Below are 20,238 nucleotides of genomic sequence, written 5' to 3' on the forward strand. Positions count from 1 at the left end.
GGTGCAGTGCAATCTGAGCTGCATCCAGTGCTTTTTAATGCGCTCGCCTAACCCCACCCGTCACAGTGACGTCACTCGCCTTGTCTCTGACATTGCATCGCTGAGTAATGCAATCTCAGCGTGCATCATAAAGACTGCACCCAGATATTATTGGTATTTGTGATGATTGGGATGCAGTTCAACAGATGATTAATCGGCAAATCTACCTTCTGCTACTTTTTCAAATGTTCAACTAGAGGTCAAGTTATCATTTATTGTCAAGTGTAATTAAAGTCATTATTATAGTTACATAATAATTTATTACATGAATTTTTTTCTGATTTCACTTTTATAGATGAAGATATACATATACAAGTTATCATAACTAATATATGACAGCATAGTCTATGACCCAGAAAGTCTTTTCACACATATTTCTACATTGTGAATTAATTTACAGAAAGGCACTGATTTTAACAGTAAAAGCTACATTACAGCAATTATTACTTCATTAAAAGCCAGACTTAGGTTTGTTAGCATTGATTAATGCATTTCCAATTAGTGTAATGTTGTTTCAACATCAAGAAAGATTTATACTGTAAATACCATGAAAATAAATAGCTTACATGTCAATGTGGCGCTGTCATCGGCCCGTAAACATTTCCAGATTGTTGTCAAACTATTTCATAAGAGGCAATTCAATCATGACTTAACATTAAAACAGCAATAATAATTTTTATTTATTTTTTTATCAATATGTACCCTTCTTGGGTTCTCGGAAGATATGGAAATTAAAAATGTAAAACAGGAAATACGGTAGGACCATTGTTATTGTTTACGTCCCTCAAAACGGTCTAGCTATTGAAGATTATTGTTACCAAGTAAGCCGACAGATGGCACTGTTTTGATGCTTACCGATTTATTTCTAAACGCTTTTTATATAATAACGGTTTACAAAAACTATTCATTTATTACAGTATTGTGTGGTTTTGTTTTTCTTTCCCACAGTCACACATATAGACTTTATTGTTATAATATGAGTTATAATTAGTTAATATTAATATTGGTTAGAGAAAATGTAAGCATGTTTATTTCACAGGCACATACAGTATGTAACAAAGAAGGTTGTTTATTCCTACAAACATGCTTTTTTTCCCCATTGAGAACAAATTTAGTGAACGGTTGTCTGGGCATCTGAAGAGCCCTGTGTTGGCAGAGGAATGTCAGCTGTGGTTTGAGGCGAATTGCAGTCTTCAGGAATGAAGTTAGATCCTTACAAGTGGAATTGAAGAAAACATTCATGGAGTGTCAAATTACATCAAACATTAAAACAGAACTTTTTGGATATTTCTGCATTTACCTTTTTTATCATTTAAATTAGACAGTGCATGAAAGTTCTCTACACTTCACCGGCCACTTTATTAGGTACCTGACTAGTACCGGGTTGGACCCACTTTTGCCTTCAGAACTGCCTTAATCCTTCGTAGCATGGATTCAATAGCGTACTGGAAATATTCATCAGAGTTTTTGGTCCATATTGACTCAATAGCGTCACACTACAGGATTTGTCGGCTGCACATCTATGATGCGAATCTCCCTTTCCACCACATGCTAAAGGTGCTCTACTGGATTGAGATCTGCTGACTGTGGAGGCCATTTGAGTACAGGGAACTCATTGTCATGTTCAAGAAACCAGTCTGAGATGATTTGCGCTTTATGATATGGCACGTTATGCTGCCGGAAGTAGCCATCAGAAGATGGGTACACTGTGCTCATAAAGGGATGGACATGGTCAGCAACAATTCTCAGGTAGGCTGTGGCATTGACATGATGCTCATTTGGTACAAATGGACTCAAAGTGTGTCAAGAAAATATCCCCCACACCATTACAACAGCACTAGCCTAAACCGTTGATACAAGGCAGGATAGATCCATGCTTTATGTTGTTGACACTAAATTCTGACCCTACCATCTGAATGTTGCAGCAGAAATCAAGACTCATCAGACCAGACAAAGTTTTTCCAATCTTCTATTGTTCAATTTTGGTGAGCCTGTGCGCTCAGTTTTCTGTTCTTTAGCTGACAGGAGTGGCACCTGGTGTGGTCTTCTGCTGATGTAGCCCATCTGCCTCAAGGTTGGATGTGTTGTGCGTTCAGAGATGCTCTTCTGCATACTTCAGTTGTAATGAGTAGTTATTTGAGTTACTGTTGCCTTTCTTTCAGCTGGAACCAGTCTGGCCATTCTCATCTGATCTCTGCCATCCACAAGGCATTTGCGCCCACAGAACTGTCGCTCACTGGATATTTTCTCTTTTTTGGACCATTCTCTGTAAACCCTAGAGATAGTTGTGCATGGAAATCCCAGTAGATCAGCAGTTTCTGCAATACTCCAAGCAGCTTGTCTGACACCATCAACCATGCCACATTTAAAGTCACTTAAATCACCTTTCTTCTCCATTCTGATGCTTGGTTTGTTCTGCAACAGATCGTCTTGACCATGTCTACATGCCTAAATGCATTGAGTTGCTATCATGTGATTGGCCGATTAGAAATTTGCTTGTTGCATTTACGTTAAAAAAGCCATGCATTTATGTGCAATTGTGGTATTAGTCCATTAAAGATACCAAGCAGCATTGACGTGTAAAATTTTTATTTTAAGTTTAACAGTTTGTTTAAAAATAAGATTTAATTTTTTTTTGTACCACAAAACATAAATTAATTCTTTAATATTTTTACAAACCTCGTGAAGTTCCTTTATAAACTCCCATTTGAAAAAATAATATAAAGTTTACAGAATAGAATAAATTCTTATTTTATTTTAATATATTGACAAACTCTGTTTCTCTCCGTTTTATTCATTTTAAAGACGTCCAGAATGGGGTCTGCTTTAATATCCTTTTCAAATCAGTGTGATAATATAAATAAAGTAGCCTGATTACATTACATCAATTATGTAATGTGTTTTCTAATGTTGGAATATCTAGCCAATTCCATGCGTGTTCAATAAGAAAAGGTCTGGAGAGGGTTTTCTTCAATGCCAAAAATCGTAACAATTTATTGGATACAAATTAATAATTCCATGACAGAGGTCTGTGTTACGTTACCCCAATGCAATACAAGAATTACATTCAGGAGGTTCGCAACTAACATACATTTCCTGCCTCCAGCATATATAAACAACTGATATTAACAGGTGGAGTTTTGGTGTAACGTCATTTGTCAGTCATTGTTCAGTCCTCCATTGGCCGCACCTTCGACATACTTCCTCTTTTTCTATGAATTCTGTGCACAACAACAAAGCATATATCTTTCTGTGTTCTGTGTTCAGTTTTAATGCCTCTCTTCAGACAGGAAGTTTCTGCAGAGCTGAATTTAATTTTGGACCCGCATCTATCTACTTCTGCAAAAATGCTAATTAGTATGCACAGCACTCACACACAACATTAGAAGTTCAGTTAATATATGACCTTTACATGACCAATACAAATAATCGTTAGATTAAAAGAAAAAGAGACAAAAATAATAAAAAAATGATTCCTATTTTCCAATACTAACTACAGTTTTAATTATTTAATAATCATGTCTACATGTACTGTTTGTTCAAAGCGAGTTTTTTTTTTTTTAATAAACTGCTAAATTTGAAACGTGACATTGGTTTTATATACAAACTGGCTGACTGTTTTGGCTTGTAACCACATGTAATTTTCTGTACATTGTCAGCTAAAAATGTCTTCCAGCAGCTGATCAGCTTTAATAGCATGCCTTTATGTCAGTTAACATGATGACAGAATGTGTTTCAGAAAGATCTCGAGTCACCTGACGTAAAAACAGAAAGATCCTGAATGTAGTGTTGTTTTAAAAGCCTTTAATTATTTGTGCAGGAAATTGTTTCCTTCACTTATTTGAGTTGCTTGACTTAATCAGCTCAAGTGTCTTGTGCTACATCCGCCTATTAGTCGAAGCAACTTTCTGTTAACCATTTCATTGACTTCAGCTCAGCAGGTACTTTTTTTGTTCACCTGCAAAAAAAATGCAGGAGCAGGGGGATAATAATAATGGTAGACCTAATAACTTTTTTTTTTTTACCTCAGCAGATGCAGGTCTTATTACCTGTGACTGGATTAGAACTATATTTACCTATGAGAACTATAAATGCACACAGGGACTAGTGAGATTGAGAAGAGGACAGGGAAATAAGAAAGTGAAATAGTACTGATATGTAGTGTGAATGTCTAAACCTGTGGTCACCAAACTTGTTCCTGGAGGGTTGGTGTCCTGCAGAACACACCTGAACAAGCTAACCAAGGTCTTACTAGGTATACTTGAATCATCCAAGCAGGTGTGTTGAGGCAAGTTGGAACTAAACCCTGCCCTCCAAGACTGAGATTGGTGACCCCTGGTCTAAACAGTGCTAAAATGATTTATTACATTTGGTTTATGTAATCAGATACTATACAAGATATTCACATTAGGATGGCCACAGAAATTGCAAGTAGAAATATGATGATGTTAAGAGTTCATCTAACAAAACATGATTGTTAAAATTGAATAAAAAAACATTTTGGCAACACGGTACCTCAGCAAGAAGGTCGCTGGTTTGAGTCCCAGCTGGGTCAGTTGGCATTTCTGTGTGTAGTTTGAATGTTCCCCTTGTGTTCCCTCCAGATTTCTCCCTCAAGCAAAGAGATGGGGTATAGGTGAAATGAATAAACTAAACTGGCCATATGTGTGTGTATGAAAGTGTATGAGTGTTTCCCAGTATTGGGTTGCAGCTGGAAGGACATCCGCTGTGTAAAACATTTGCTGGATAAGTTGGCGATTCATTCCACTGAGGCGACCCCTTATAAAGGAACTAAGCTGAAGGAAAATGAATGACTGAATGAAAAACCGATTTCACTGCACATTCGATTCGTACAGATTGAGGTTTCGACTTTCATTTATTAGTTCAGACATGTCAAAACCATTCAGATAAACTTAATAATATAAATACAATATAATCACATAAAAATATAAAAATAGTATCAAATCATACATAAAAAAAAATCACACTGTAAACAATTTAATAGCTTAGCAGCAGATATATACACTAGATATCTCATAGGGACTCTGAGCATGCATCAATAACGTCGCCATATTGGTACAGTGCTCCAAGGACAAAAGTCATTCAACCGCACCAGTCAAGACTAAAGCCGATCTGAAGATGCTGGACTTTTGCACAGTGTACAGGTGTAGTAACAAGCAAACAAAACATAAAATTAAATTGGAAAGATTTCATTTTTTATAATTTTGTATGTTAAAAACTTTTGTGTAGTAATGTTATTGATGACACTTACTGCACTGAAAAAACAGCTAAATCCTAGGCGTATGCTAGTTTTGTTGAATAAAATCAGCAAACAATGTAAATAAAATATGAGAACAAGACACTGTGGTGCTAGAAACTTGTATTATTGTCGGCTAAGTGAAGTAATGGCTGTTTTTGAAGTAATCTATAAGGCTGCCTAACATAACAGTGCCTGCGCCACACTGTGCATACTGTCCACCATAAATCATGACCAGTCCTCTACTGCACCTTGGTCCCACATTCGTTTCAAAGGAGCTCTACCCTGTACTAAAATGGCAGCTCTATTAACACATTCCTTCAATACAACATAAATTGTAGGCGACATCTAATGTAAACATCTATGGCTGCAAATAATCAAACAATCCTAAACATGTTTAAAATAGTGATTCAGTTTAAAAACTTAAATTATAATGTTTAACTTTACAGTTAAAGTTCTACTCTCGTTTGATTGGATTTTATGATTTGAGGACTCTGTTTCTAATTGTATTTTGAATATTCATTTGGTCGAGCTGACGTTGATTCGTAACCTTCCAATAGTAACCCTGCATCCAGAATATTTAGTAGTTCGTGTTGACGTTGCGCTGTTTGTGTCCAATAGCGAAAGCTTGGCTCATTAATATTCAGAATCAGGCCTTCGCCATAGTAATGTTCAACTCCAGGCGTCTTGAATCCACATTGGGCCAGTCAGTCACCTGCGTCGGAGAGGTTTGTAGACACATACTGCCATACCAATCATGAACAACAACAGTGTAGACAGAACACTTAGAAGAAGAACTGCGGGAGATAAAATAAACAAATCAAATACTGACTATTTTCAAATGAAACGTAGTATTATTACGATATATTTTTTTAACTGAGAGTCTAAAATTAGCATGTAGCCTACAGCATGTAGCGTTATCATGGCAGGTTCTCCTTTTGTAGATGGGACAGGCCTTGACAGGTTTATTGTCGGGTGCGACATTAAATTCCTTACCCAGATTTTGCCTCAGCAGGATTTCATAAGGTCTGGCGTTCACTTTAGACTCTCCCAGCTGAGCACTCCCAGACTGGAAAAGCGTTATGCAGAAAGCGGTGAGGGAGATCAGGCGTGCTGCTGACATTGTGGCGAAACGGCGAGTAGGATGCAATACAATCAGTCTTGAGTCCGTCCACACGTAAGTTATATACGGCTCTGTGAGGTCCTAACGCCGTCAGTTAACCGGCATCACATCCCTGTGCAGGGCCTCTGCTATCCTTATCAATTACGCACAGGGGCGGACTTAGTAATTTGGGGGCCCTAAGCAATTTCAGATATGAGGCCCTAGCAAATTTTAAAAATAAACTGTTAAAAAGTAAAAAGTGTGTGTGTGTATATAAAACTGTGTTGCCTTAAAGCAAAGAGGTTGCTGGTTTGAGTCCTGGATAAATCAGGGACTAAAGCCAAAGTATAGTGATTCATTATAAATTTGTATGTTTGATAAAGTGATAGTTCGCTCCAAATAATTTGTTGCTTACTATTTACTCACACTAAAGTGGTTTTAAATGTTTTTGAGTTTATTTCTTCCATCAAAACTAAAAACAAGATATTTTGATGTTATAGGGAAAACAGTCATTGATATCCATAATTGTAACATCAAGTCAGTGGCTGCTTTTCCCTCCAACATTTTTCAGTATATCTACATGTTTGTTTGACAGATAGAAACCCAAACAGGTTTGGAACATGTGGAGAGTGAGTACATGATGACAGCAATTTTAATTTTGGGTCAACTATTGCTTTAAATTATTAATAATAATAACAACAACAACAACAACAAAGACCATTAATAAAGCCAAAGGGAATGCTCAATTATTTATATTAAATATACCCTGATATTTTTCAGGTGACCGCATATTTAACCTACAACAACAGGTCACAATTATTTTACAGTAATAATTTGAGCTATATTATTTTTCTTAAATTTATTTCTAATAAATGAATCCATTGTGGGCGACGCAGTGACAGTTTTAGTGCTGTCGCCTCACAGCAAGAAGGTCACTGATTTGAGCCTCTGCTGGGTCAGTTGGCGTTTCTGTGTGGAGTTTGCATGTTCTCCCAGCGTTCACGTGGGTTTCCTCCGGGTGCTCCGGTTTCCCCCACTGTCCAAAGACATGCGGCCAAGGTGACTTGGGTAGGCTAAATTGTCCATAGTGTATGTGTGTGAATCAATGAGTGTGTATGGATGTTTCCCAGAGATGGGTTGCAGCTGGAAGGGCATCCGCTGCATAAAACATGTGCTGGATAAGTTGATGGTTCATTCCGCTGTAGCGACCCCAAATTAATAAAGGCACTAAGCCGAAAAGAAAATGAATGAATGAATCCATTATTAGTATTTTAATCACCTGTTAGTGAACTTTAGTTTGCTAAACCTTTGTTTAAATGTCCTCATGGCCTCAACTTCACCTTATACGAAATCCTGTTGTTGCAGGTCACATGCAGTCTGTCACTCGCTACAGCCTTTTCCACGCAACTCTTGGTCTTTCATTTTGGTAATTAACAGAAGAGGACAGAGCCTGCAGGCCTTTTGTTAGGCTCCTCTGTAGTTGAATCTGTGGTCCACCTCTCCTCCAGTCGCCTGCACTGAAGCCTTTGATCCATTCTGCGGCCTCTGCTAAAAGTGGCTGAATGAGGAATAGCATTATCTTTTCTCTATTCTCTCACCCTATACCTGAAACTGGCACAACTGAGCGCCGTTTCCCAGAGCTGTGATTGGTGGCGATTGAAGATCTGGTCTTTAATAAAACATCTCATTTAAATGCCTGACACAATGCTGTTCTCTTGGCCCTTGTATGTCTACAGATGCTGGATACTGCAGCTTAATGCAAATCAACATGTTAATTAAAGAGCAACTGTGCAAGGCTGTTCACACGAAGAGAGTGAAGGTGCGAATCACACACCAGTCCATATTCAATGGACGGATGGAGGGATTGATTGATTAAATACAGTGCATCCGGAAAGTATTCGTAGTGCTTGACTTTTTCCACATTTTTTTTATGTTACAGCCTTATTCCAAAATGGAATAAATTAATTTATTTCCACAAAATTTTACACACAATACCCCATAATGACAATGTGACAAAAGATTTTTTAAAACTGTTGCAAATTAAAAACAGATTTAAAAAAACCTGTAAAATCACATGTACATAAGTATTCACAGCCTTTGCCATGAAGCTCTATTCCTGTTTCCACTGTTCATTCTTGAGATGTTTCAGCAGCTTAATTGGAGTTCACCTGTGGTAAATTTAGTTGATTGGACATGATTTGAAAAGGCATACACCTGTCTACATAAGGTCCCAGTGTTGACAGTGCATGTCAAAGCACAAACCAAGCATGAAGACAAAGGAAGTGTCTGTAGACCTTCGAGACAGGATTGTCTTGAGGCACAAGGCTGGGAAAGGTTACAGAAAAATTTCTGCTTTTGTGAAAGTTTCAATGAGCACAGCGGCCTCCATCATCTGTAAGTGGACGATGTTTGGACCCACCAGGTCTCTTCTTAGAGCTGGCCGGCCATCCAAGCTGAGTGATCGGGGAAGAAGGGCCTTAGTCCGGGAGGTGATCAATAACTCGATGGTCACTCTGTCTGAGCTCCAGCATTTCTCTGTGGAGAGAGGAGAACCTTACAGAAGGACAACCATCTGCAGCAATCCAACAATCAGGCCTGTATGGTAGAGTGGCCAGAAGGCACATATCAGCCCGCCTGGAATTTGCCAAAAGGCATCTGAAGGAGTCTCAATCCATAAGAAACAAAATTCTCTGGTCTGATGAGACTAAAATTGAACTCTATGGAGTGAATGCCAGGCATCACATTAGGAGAAAACCAGGCACCGCTCATCACCAGGCTAATACCATCCCTACAGTGAAGCATGGTGGTGGCAGCATCATGCTGTGGGGATGTTTTTCAGCAGCAGGAACTGGAAGACAGGTCAGGATAGAGGGAAAGATGAATGCAGCAATGTACAGGAGAGGGTGCTCGCTGCAGAGTCATTTGAGGAGAGCTGAGCTCCAGCGAGGGGGAGCATGAGCTGTCGCTCCTCCTGTAAGCTGTTTTAATGCGTACACCAACCCCACCCCTAACCCTACCCCCAGTGACATCACTCGTAGAAGAAGTGCAAAAAAGGTGGAGCTCAAGCTTAAGCTCCCCCTCGCTGGAGCTCAGCTCTCCTCAAATGGCTCTGCAGCGAGCACCACTTGATGTACAGAGACATCCTGAATGGAAACCTGCTTCAGACTGCTCTTGACCAGATCCAGACTGGGGCGACGGTTCATCTTCCAGCAGGACAATGACTCAAAGCACACCGCCAAAGCATCAAGGGAGTGGCTTCACAACAACTCTGTGAATGTCCTTGAGTGGCCCAGCCAGCGCCCAGAGCTAAATTCTATTGAACATCTCTGGAGAAATCTGAATAGATCAATACATCGTCGCTTCCCATCCAACCTGATTGAGCTTGAGAGGTACTGCAAAGAGGAATGAGCAAAAATCCCAAAGACAGGTGTGCCAAGCTTGCGGCATCATATTCCAAAAGACTTGTGGCTGTAATTGCTGCGAAAGGTGCATCAACATAGTATTGAGCAAAGGCTGTGAATACTTACTGTATGTACATGATATTTTTAAGGTTTTTTATTATTAATAAATTTGCAACAATTGCAAATAATCTTTTGTCACATTGTCATTATGGGGTATTGTGTGTAGAATTGTGAGGAAATAAATTAATTTATTCCATTTTGGAATAAGGCTGTAACATAAAAAATGTGGAAAAAGTGAAGCGCCATGAATACTTTCCGGATGATCTGTAGATAAGATGGATGGATGGATAGATAGACAGAAGGATGGATATATCTATCTATCTGTCTATAGAGACAGATGGATGGACAAACAGGTAGATGTATAGATAAACGGATAATTGGAATATTCAGAAGAGCTTTATTGATTTTTCCAAACATATATACATACAAGCAAAACTCTCTGCCACAAACCTACAGTGCAGACATAGTATATGAACCACATTTATCCATAAATGGACATTCATAGCAATGTATTATTTGGTCACATCCAGAGTTCAATAACATCCTCAGTTCTTAATTTGGACGAAAATGTGGGAAGAAAATAAACACATTACACATAGCTAGGTGCTGGGTTCAAGTTTTGTTCGAGAATGAAAATTTCGAAACAGTCATGTAGTGTTAGTTCCTAAAGAGGAACAGAAGAAACCCTTATTTTTGTCTTTTTTTATTTTCTTGGTGAGGCACGATATCGATACAGGTTTTACAAAGTTTTGACATAAAGAAGCTACGATATTTAGGCAGAGTTAAGGCAGAAAACACCATAATAATTTAATCTTGACAACAGTAATATATTTTGAAAAATGAGTGAGAAATGTGTATAAAGTTCTCGCTTCTCATTTTCTCATTGGCTGAATTTCTCACAATGAGGTATTCTCACTTGCATGTATTTTAAAAAATGTGACCTGGAGGGTATATTTGACTAACAATGCAAAAAAAAAAAAAAAAAAAAAACACTTGCAACTTAAAGTAACAGTTCACCCACTCTTTTAAAGTCTGTCTTGCAATTGGAAAGCACATGCTCTCATGAATAATTAAGAAGCAGGGTCTTCTCATAGGATTAGAACACTCCGCTATAAATAATAAGGAGAAACTGACGCATCATCACTCCACTAGCAGATTTGCGCTACATCTATGATTTTGACCTCCAAGAAATATTTTGAACCTGGAAGATGAAATTAGCTAACAAAATCTCCAAATTATCCAGTTTTCCCCACAATTAAAGCTAACAGGTGCTAACGTTGTGTCAACTCAACACACATACGTGTTCAATTCTCATAAAAAGTAGATAAGGGTGTCTTAAACCTTTTAAGTCAACAGATACTGGCACTGTTAAAGTAAAAAAAAACATAAACAAGCTAAACTAAAATGAAAACTTGTGACTTCTGGTTATATAGGTTTTATGAAGCAAAACCATCGATCTGTGGGAGAAACAACATTTACAAATTTATTTTTTTTAATCCACAGCCTCGACAAATGAATTACTTTTGTTATGCCTCTATATGATTGTTTGGACTTTCAAAGCGTCAATAGCTATGTTACCATTCACCTATTTTTATGCGCATGTTGGATTTGTGCATAAAAAAAATCGGTTGATGGAAACACCAAGATGCGCATCATTTTTGAAAATAACTGAGTAGGATAAACTTTTTATTCGATAAGAAAAGATGCGCATAAACTTAATGGAAACACTTTTACCGAACAAATTCCAGTATGTGCATTTAAGTTGCATTAAATTTGAATTACAGTTACAAGATTGAATTTGAAAATTGAATTTGAGTTACAAGAGATTATGTGATGATAAAAATGTGTGAATGGACAAACCAGCAGTTTGATCACTGTAAACCATCTGAAATGTTATTTTGGTCATTCACCTCTACCGTTTCAGTATTAGTGTTAATTTATTATTAATGACCCTTGTAATCAAAAAATATCTGTGCTCTGCGTCTCACGCCTTCAAATGCCACCGCGCGTAGGACACTGCATGTCAGGATTGCCTTCTGAGGTGCAGGTCATTTATTAAATGAAGAAAAGATACACGCAGCTTCTCCTAACACAGCAAATTCAGTTTTTACTGTTAATATTGCAAGTGACGATTTTGTTCGCTTTGACTTGTTGGTAATGCTGCTTTATTCACACGTCTCTTATACGATAATCCAGTTTTGCGATTTACGTTAATTTGCATTTTTGGATGGAAACATGGCTATTGACTTGCCTTTTAAGAATCAATGACTACGGATTCCCCTCAAAAAAAAAAAAAAACTTTGATTATATTATAATAAAAAATAAATCATGGATTTCTAGTTGGCCTGAGTAAATAAACAGCAAATTTCAGCCCGATCTGTAAATGTAAATATTTTACATGTTGTCAAAAAAGTGGCTAATTCATATTATTTCATACATTTTTGTTCATACGAAAATGTAAAATTTTTAAAAGAATGCTTGCCCTAAAAGCCCACCCCTAACCCTACCCCTCATTGGAGAATGATCAAATTGTATTAAAATGTACGAATGAGATCATACAAATTCATACGAATAAGACACTAAATCAAATAGTTACAAACTGCCATGAGATTGCATTTAAAATGTTCATGTTTAGATGAGATACCCCATTTAAATTAATGCAAAAAATATTTACCATTTGTAAATTGCACAGTATGTTAAATTAGGGACCATCATTTACATACATAAAATATTGTATTTCAAATTAAATCTAACCATATATCAATTCCAAATAGATCATTTTAATTTCAGCTAAACAAATCCCTGAAACTATGCAAAAGTTTATCCTTATAATAAATGTTTAGTTTCCTGTGGAACTCAAAATATGGCCTTTTATTTTTTGTGTTTTTAGTTTAAGGTACTGGACTTAAACTCATGCCGTCGGTGTGGATGTCTGGCAGTGTTCTCTCTGGTCGCAGACACACAGCAAGCCGCTGAAATCACATTGAAAACAAGCTATCTTTGAGATCTATACGGATGTTTTTCTAAGTAGGAATTGTTAAGTAAGTGTTGATTTATTAAACTAATCGCTTACATGCATCTCTTACCTGTTTAAGAGAGCCTGGAGTCCAAACAAGCTTGTAAACCATGTAAATTGGGATCCATATGAAGGAGGAAGCTCCGATGATGTAGCCGACCGTGATGCTCCAGTCGGGGAACTCGTAGTCGAATAGCGTCAGGGTTTGAGGGTTCAACAGTGAGCTGATAATTATGTACTGGAGAAAATAATAAGGGGAGAAATAATTTAATGACTAAAAGTAGCAATATGAAAATGAGTTACACACTAGTGACGTTTCCATCCACTTTGTATACACTGTCAAAAATATTCGTAAATTAGCAGGTTTCCAAATTTAGTGATTCATGTTTTTTTTATTATTTTTCCCCATTTATTTATGGTTTTGAATTGCATTATGGGACTTTGATGTTTCTTCCAACAACTTTTAGTTTTGAAAAGTTAGAAAATGTAAGTTTTATTATCAGCTTTAATAGTTTAAAGTGATATATTGTCTGGATTGGTGTTGTGTATCACGGTACAACCTTGTAAAAACCAGCCAGTACATGTTCTGTTATTTTACAGGCTTTTTTCTCTCTATAATTGCCTATACATTATATTATTTCAAACTACAGCAAGTTTCTTTATTAAACTGTTGAGTTAAATTTTCTACATTAAAAGTCGACAGCGCATAGATCAACATCCATAATGCAATTCGCAATCATAAATAAATGGAAAACACTTGTGAATTACAAAATAGGTAAACTGTTAATTAACGGTTATTTTTGACAGTGTACAGCACACTGTTAACAATCTCCTGTAGAATATACAGTAACTTACTGTAAATCAATTACAGCAAATAGATTTGGATTTATGACACCATTTATCTTGCTTTATACGTATTTACAGTATATGTACTATAATATATACAGTACCTTTCACAATGCAACTTTAAAATACAGTAACAACCCACATAACAGTAAAATACAGTTTATATTACAGGTAAATACTGTGTATATTATAATATTACTTAATATGGCTATGGAAAAAGAAATTTGTTAAATTGAAGCAGATATTTTTTTGAGAAGACATGCGAATAGTCTGGAAACATTTATCAAATCTAAAAAGTCCTAGTTTGGCAGCAACAAATAAACAAAAAAACATGTGACTTTACAAATCAGATCATGTTATCTAGTGGAAATGACTAATGCTCCCTCATGGTATGTTGTAAATACAATGACATCTGATGATTTGTTTAAAAGTTTTCAAATCTTACTTTGTTTTGTCTCGGCCTAAGTCCAAATATTAAATAAATCTTAGAGCAAGTAAAAATAGACTTTTGTTTTTACTGTCAAAAAAACCCCGCATTTTTCCTTAAAACAAGCAAATGTATCTGCTATTTGGTAAGTGGAATAGTCTTGTATTTGCTTTGAAATTTAGATATTTGGACTAGAAACAAGACATAAAGTCTAAGTAAAAAAAAACAGATTTTGCTTACTATCCAACTCAACATAAAAAAAACAAATATCAACATCTAATGTTACAGCTGGACGTTGTGCAGACGTTACCACTATGACATCTATCAGACGTTGGATTATGGTTGAATAAATGTCAGCATTTGACGTCAATATGATGTTGGCTTAAGATTTTAGCTTGACGTTGCATTTTGGTCACTTTCCAACACCGTCACCCAACATCACAACCTAATTCTAACCTAATATTAATGTCTTATGAAGTTGTGAGCATGCTGGGTATAATATTTTAATAGCTCAACATTGCATGTCTTTGCAATGTGACTATTGCGGATGTGCATGTTGTGATATCGATGCTGAAATGATATTGTGTAGTTCTTGTTTCTGCCGTAGTATCTTTATCAGATCACTCAACTAACCTTCTATCTTGGAGTTTTCATCCATCATTTTTCTATTCTATTATTTTTCTAACTCTATTTTACTTTAGGACAGTTATGCAGTATGTTTCTTTAGTATTTTAAAGTTTCATTGTGAAAGCTATAAAATATTTTGCAGTAAAGGTATTCTGTAAATACATATACCGCAACTGTGAATGTAAATATAGTATTTTTTCTGTAATTGATTTATTGTAAGTTACTGTAGATTCTTCAGAAATTGGAATGGAAATAGTGCTTTAGTCGTTAATTAATTAGGCAATAAAATGCTTTAAAGAAATACAAGTTAATTTACAGTTTTGGTTGGAACCATAGTGAATGTTATTTCCAGCCTGATCTCATGAGGAAATGTAACTATTTTACATATTGTCAGATAAGTGGCTAACTCCTAAGAATTTGTTCTATTTCCTTACCATCATTGGGGACAAGCTAATCATACTAAGATGTACAGATGAGATCGTACAAATTCATATGAAAAGTTACAAATTGCTGTGAGTTAATGTCAGTTATTTCAGGTTTTCTTGTCTCAAGACCAATTGCCTTTGGATAAAATGAAGTCCTACTCTACAATTGTTCTCATTCAAGAAACCATTTTACTCAGATATGCAGCAATTCACAAATGTGAAGAAAAGACTGTCGCAACTTCCATTTCATGTCGACTCGGTGAGTTTGGTTGGATTGATATATTTGTGGATGTCCTTAGAGCAAGGCTCTGATCGGATTATTTTATATTCAAAGGTTTATATTATCCTCTAGACCTCAGACATCCCTATGCTCTCTGTGGAGACCATGAAATTGTCGAGCGATGGCCTTTGTGTCTTAAAGCAACAATGACAAATGTCTTCTCTCCAGCATTTCAAATAATATCTCCAACACCGTCTCTGGAGATGCGACAGGCAGCCGTTTATCATATGTTTAAAGAATGAAAAAAATAATAAAACAGGAAAATTATGAAAAAATGATTGTGGAAATGTCAGCCGTGTGTGCCAGCGAGGGCCTGTTGAGATTAGCTGTAATGTATGTGGAGTTATCAGAGGAATATGAGGCTATAGGAGTGCATGCGCTTTGACATTTGCAGATTGTGAATTGTGACCGTGTGGACAGGTGAGGGAATGAGATTATAAAGGTAATAAGGGTGGAAAGGAAGTTGTGGGTGCTTGGATAGGGCTGTGAGGATGAAAGATGACTTTAACATTTCACAAACTTTGCACATGGTCTTGAGTGTGCATCAGTTTAAACTCACAGCAAGAAAAGCTGGACTGATGGCAACCCAACACACTTTCCAGAAGAGTCCTGGAGTGTAGCCCAACATCGACTTGATGTCGTTGCTGAATCTGTTAATTCCTGCAGGAAAGAAAATGAATGAGTTTGTTGTTCCAATAACATTTTAATCCAAAATTAAATAAAAAGTGCTGGGGTAATTTATGTGTTTGTGCTCGTTGGATAAGAAATTAACAACAAAATCTAAGTTCAAGGCATTCACATATATATATATATATATATATATATATATATATATATATATATATATATATATATATATATATATATATATATATATATATAGTTAAGTGAAATAAATCTTACCATAAAACCAGGAGACTGCTGTTGCTTCCAGAAACACTATAGCTATAATAGAAGAGCCAACTCCAAATTCTTCAAGTAACTTTACCACATATGCACCACCCTAAAGAATTACAGAAAAAGTGCACAAGCAGTTTTATCAATATTAATTTTAGCACATTATGTTGAAAGATAGGTCAACTATTTTAATGTTGTATACTTTTTTATTTACATTTTGTTTTGATATGCTAAAAATATTTATTTTATGCCCTCATGTTAAACCTCATCAAATGTAAACAAACAGAGATCCAGAAATTCACTGAGACTCACTTTAGTAAGGGTGCTAAGAGAGCCCAGAAAGCAAACAACTACGAGTCCCAGAACAAACAGCTCTCTCCGATGAGAAAGGACATCTGGATACTCGTCCATTACAGCTGTGATTATAGCTTCCAACCCACCAAACTGAAAGCACATACAGTTACAAAAAAAGAGAATAACATCAAGTTGATTTAATCACAAAAAATTACAAAAGTGATTTTATATGCATAAAAAGAACATTTAAATGCAGGTAAAGGTCTAATTACTGTTTTAAATAACGTTTGTGAAATTAAATGTCAAAGTATGTGTGCAATAATGCTCCATCATCTTTCAGTAACACCTTTTTTAGTAAAAATAAAACTAAACAGGTAACACGGTGGCTTAGTGGTTAGAAATGTTGTCTCACAGCAAGAAGTCCGAGGTTCGAGTCCCTGATTCGAGTCCCTGCTGAGTCAGTTGGTGTTTTTGTGTGGAGTTTAAATGTTCTCCCCGTGTTGGCATGGGTTTCCTCTGGGTGCTCCAGTTTCCCCCACAGTCCAAAGACATGCACTATAGGTTGTATTGTATGAGTGAATGTGAAAGTGTATGGGTGTTTGCCAGTACTGGGTTGCGGCTGGAAGGGCATCCGCTACGTAAAAACGTATGTCGGACTAGTTAGCGGTTCATTCCACTGTGGCAGCCCCTGATTTATAAGGGACTAAGCCCAAGGAGAATGAATGAATGAAATTAAATGATTTGTCTGACCACACTGTAAAAATGCAGGGTTCCACACAATTCATTCATGTTTTCCCAACACAAATTGATTAAGTTAACTTAACACTTTTAACATATTTATGTGGATTGAACATTAAAAAATGAAGTTGTCCTAATAAAATCTCAAGAATTGTGTTGTTTCAGCTCATTTTAAATAAGTAGTTTAAACAAGCAAAAAAAGCAGCATTGTTTTGAGTGCATATCTGTCTAAAAAAGTCTAATATATTGTGTATAAAATAAATGAATAAATGTAAGAAATGTTATTATATTTAAAATCAGTTAAAAAAAGCCTTGATGACAGATAGGTAAAGCCTAAGTAAATAAGTTATATTCAATAAAATTTAAAATATTAAAATAAAATGACAAATAATGAGTTTTTTTGGAGCTGAACTGTGATGTGAGTCTTTTATTGTCATAGGAAATTTTTTGCTCAAAAATTGCATGGCAAGATTATATAAACTGTTGATACACTGAACGACATTCTAATTGTAACAATATATTTTATTTAGAAAAAAGGACATACAGTATAGCTGATAATTTCAAACACTAAAGTTAGGTTTGGTTTACGTCAGCAGTGAAGTCAATGTAGAAATTGAGTTGTTTTTTTTTATCTTATGTATGGCAAAGGTGGTCTTAAATATTAATTTCCTATTTTTTTAATTAATTCTGATAACATTAAGAAATATGTTTGTTTGTGCACATTACAAATATAGGTGTATACATACAGTGCTGTCCAGTCCAAGAGTGATCATCATCACAAAGAAGATGATTGCAAAAAACGTCGACCCAACCATGTTTGCAATGGCTTCTGGGTATGTGATGAAGAGCAGACTTGGTCCTAGACGAGGTGAAGAAAGTCAAAAGAAGTAAAAAGGTGAGTTGCTTTATTTTTGGTGTCAGATTTTCTCAAAAAAGGCATTAGTCATTACATATATTTAGATATTAGAATCCAGCGCACTTAAAATATATCCCACCGTAAATTAACTTATTAAAAGCAAACAGGAAAACTCACCTTTATCCCTGGCCACATCCTCAACGTTGACATTTCTCTGTTCGGCCATATATCCCAGAACGGTGAAAATAACAAATCCTGACACAAAACTTGTCAAGCAGTTCACCAGACTGGTCACGATAGCATCTCTGTACCAAAGCACAAATAAAAAGCCATGTAAGACCTACATTTTAAAACATACTTGATTATAATTTACAAATCACCCTGAATGGCAGCCAGGGAGTTACAATTCTATATTATTTTTGCCCAATAATGACATCAAATGATGGATATTTGGTTGTGTTGGGAAGTGACCAATCCAACATCCTAAACCAACATCATATTGACGTCAAATACTAATGTTTGTTTCACAGGTATATCAACCAAAAGCCAATGTCTGATAGATGTCATAGTGGTAACGTTCACACAACGTCAAGCTGTAACATCATTAGACGTTGATATTTGGTTAACTTTAGGTTGAATGTTGACGTCCTGTGCCTGCTGGGTTGTTGAGCAAAAGATTACTCAATGAGTATTACATTTGAGTTGGAGCTTACTATTAGAAAATTATGTTTTAATCTACGTTATAAAAAAGTTGACTCAACTTAAAATTCTAAGTCAACTTTCTGCAGTTTTTTTGTTGACTCAAAATCTTTAACCCAAGTACTTTAGTTAAGTCAATTTAAGTTGAGTCAAAAAAAAATTTTTTTGATGGTCAACTTTTTTTGCAGTGTATAAACTTTGAATGCGAGTAGTATGAATAGAATTAGGACGTTCTATGAGGTCATTATCTCATGACCCACCTGCATTAGTTGCATCGCTTCACTAACATTGATAAATCCTTTCCTGTGGTCTCATAAGATAGTAAAGAGTCTAATGATTGCTTCAAAATTTCAATAAAAAGCACTACTTGGTTTACATACTGTTTTTCATATGTATTATAGCAGGTAATATCTGGAACACCATATTTAACAACGAGGATTTGACATATGTTTGTTTCTCTTTAGATTACCACCATGCCTTCTTGCGGTCTCACAGTAGTGCAATTCAATTTCTCCTCACTCAAATATCCTGTTCATTCATCTCTTTCTACTGGCCACAATTCTCAGTTCTAATCTTGTTTTAATATCATTTATCCAAGGGTCAGCGCATTTGTTTTGGGTTCATCACATGATACATCAGAGTACGGTTCGTTTTGATGCCATTTCTTCTCGGTTAGCAGACACAGAGCTGAATGTGAATAAATGGCCGTGCTATAGATAGAATCTGAATTGAGAATAAGTGGGAATTACATTGGCATGAATTGGCAGGCCTGTTTTGTTAGTGATGCACCTCAGTTTGAACTGTTGTTGTTCAGTTTATCAGAAAGATTGTAGTACTTTCATTCAGCAAAGGAAGCATTACATTGTTCAAAATTGATATTTGAGGCATTTGTAATTTTAAAAGGATAGTTCAGCCAAAAATGTCAATTTACTGTTATTTTTATTCACCCTCAGGCCATTAAAGATGCACTCTAAAAATGATGTGACAATAAGTCATAACAACAAATGTTTTTATGTTACTTGAACTCATTTTAATAGTTTTCAACTTGAGCTTTCAACAATTTTTTGTAGTTATATAATGTTTAACTTTTTAGTTTTACTTTTACTTTAGTTAACCGTTGTTGTTTTTTTTTTAGTTAGTTTGATTAGTGAAGTTTCACAAACTAATTTCGAAAGGACTCAGATAGCATACAAATGTAGGCCATTTTAGGCAGATATGCAGCACTGGTGGTCTTCTTTCAGCCCAGACAAGATGAACATGAGCCTGTAGTGGCC

At 35.9% G+C, this 20,238-nt stretch overlaps 2 protein-coding genes and 1 long non-coding RNA gene across 4 annotated transcripts in view; 1 reads left to right on the top strand and 2 right to left on the bottom strand.

The window, feature by feature from the left end:
• Positions 1-4,899: 4,899 nt before the first annotated feature.
• On the bottom strand, positions 4,900-6,444 carry si:dkey-234h16.7. The gene is made up of 2 exons (NR_170198.1): positions 6,293-6,444; positions 4,900-6,093 (listed from the first exon to the last, which is right to left on the bottom strand). It is a non-coding gene; the product is annotated as a si:dkey-234h16.7 (long non-coding RNA).
• The window catches only part of sgsm1a (small G protein signaling modulator 1a), a 131,229-nt gene continuing 116,976 nt past the window's right edge, over positions 5,986-20,238 (top strand). Inside the window, exons 1-4 of the mRNA XM_073952078.1 lie at positions 5,986-6,473; positions 8,135-8,217; positions 12,750-12,900; positions 18,144-18,304. The gene's annotated coding sequence lies outside the window, so the exon portion shown is untranslated. The remainder of the gene's footprint in view (positions 6,474-8,134; positions 8,218-12,749; positions 12,901-18,143; positions 18,305-20,238) is intronic.
• slc6a4b (solute carrier family 6 member 4b) overlaps positions 10,239-20,238 on the bottom strand; it is a 40,102-nt gene continuing 30,102 nt past the window's right edge. The window contains exons 8-14 of one of the 2 annotated variants that reach the window (XM_073951028.1): positions 18,443-18,570; positions 18,156-18,268; positions 16,690-16,821; positions 16,384-16,483; positions 16,040-16,140; positions 12,946-13,113; positions 10,239-12,831 (exon numbers count right to left, since the gene is read on the bottom strand). In XM_073951028.1, coding sequence (XP_073807129.1) covers positions 12,751-12,831; positions 12,946-13,113; positions 16,040-16,140; positions 16,384-16,483; positions 16,690-16,821; positions 18,156-18,268; positions 18,443-18,570 — 823 coding nt within the window. In that variant the 3' untranslated portion in view covers positions 10,239-12,750. The remainder of the gene's footprint in view (positions 12,832-12,945; positions 13,114-16,039; positions 16,141-16,383; positions 16,484-16,689; positions 16,822-18,155; positions 18,269-18,442; positions 18,571-20,238) is intronic. The other variant, NM_001177459.1, reaches the window with a different exon arrangement.

The sequence above is a fragment of the Danio rerio genome, chromosome 5, assembly GCF_049306965.1.
Source record: "Danio rerio strain Tuebingen ecotype United States chromosome 5, GRCz12tu, whole genome shotgun sequence".
Taxonomy (NCBI): domain Eukaryota; kingdom Metazoa; phylum Chordata; class Actinopteri; order Cypriniformes; family Danionidae; genus Danio; species Danio rerio.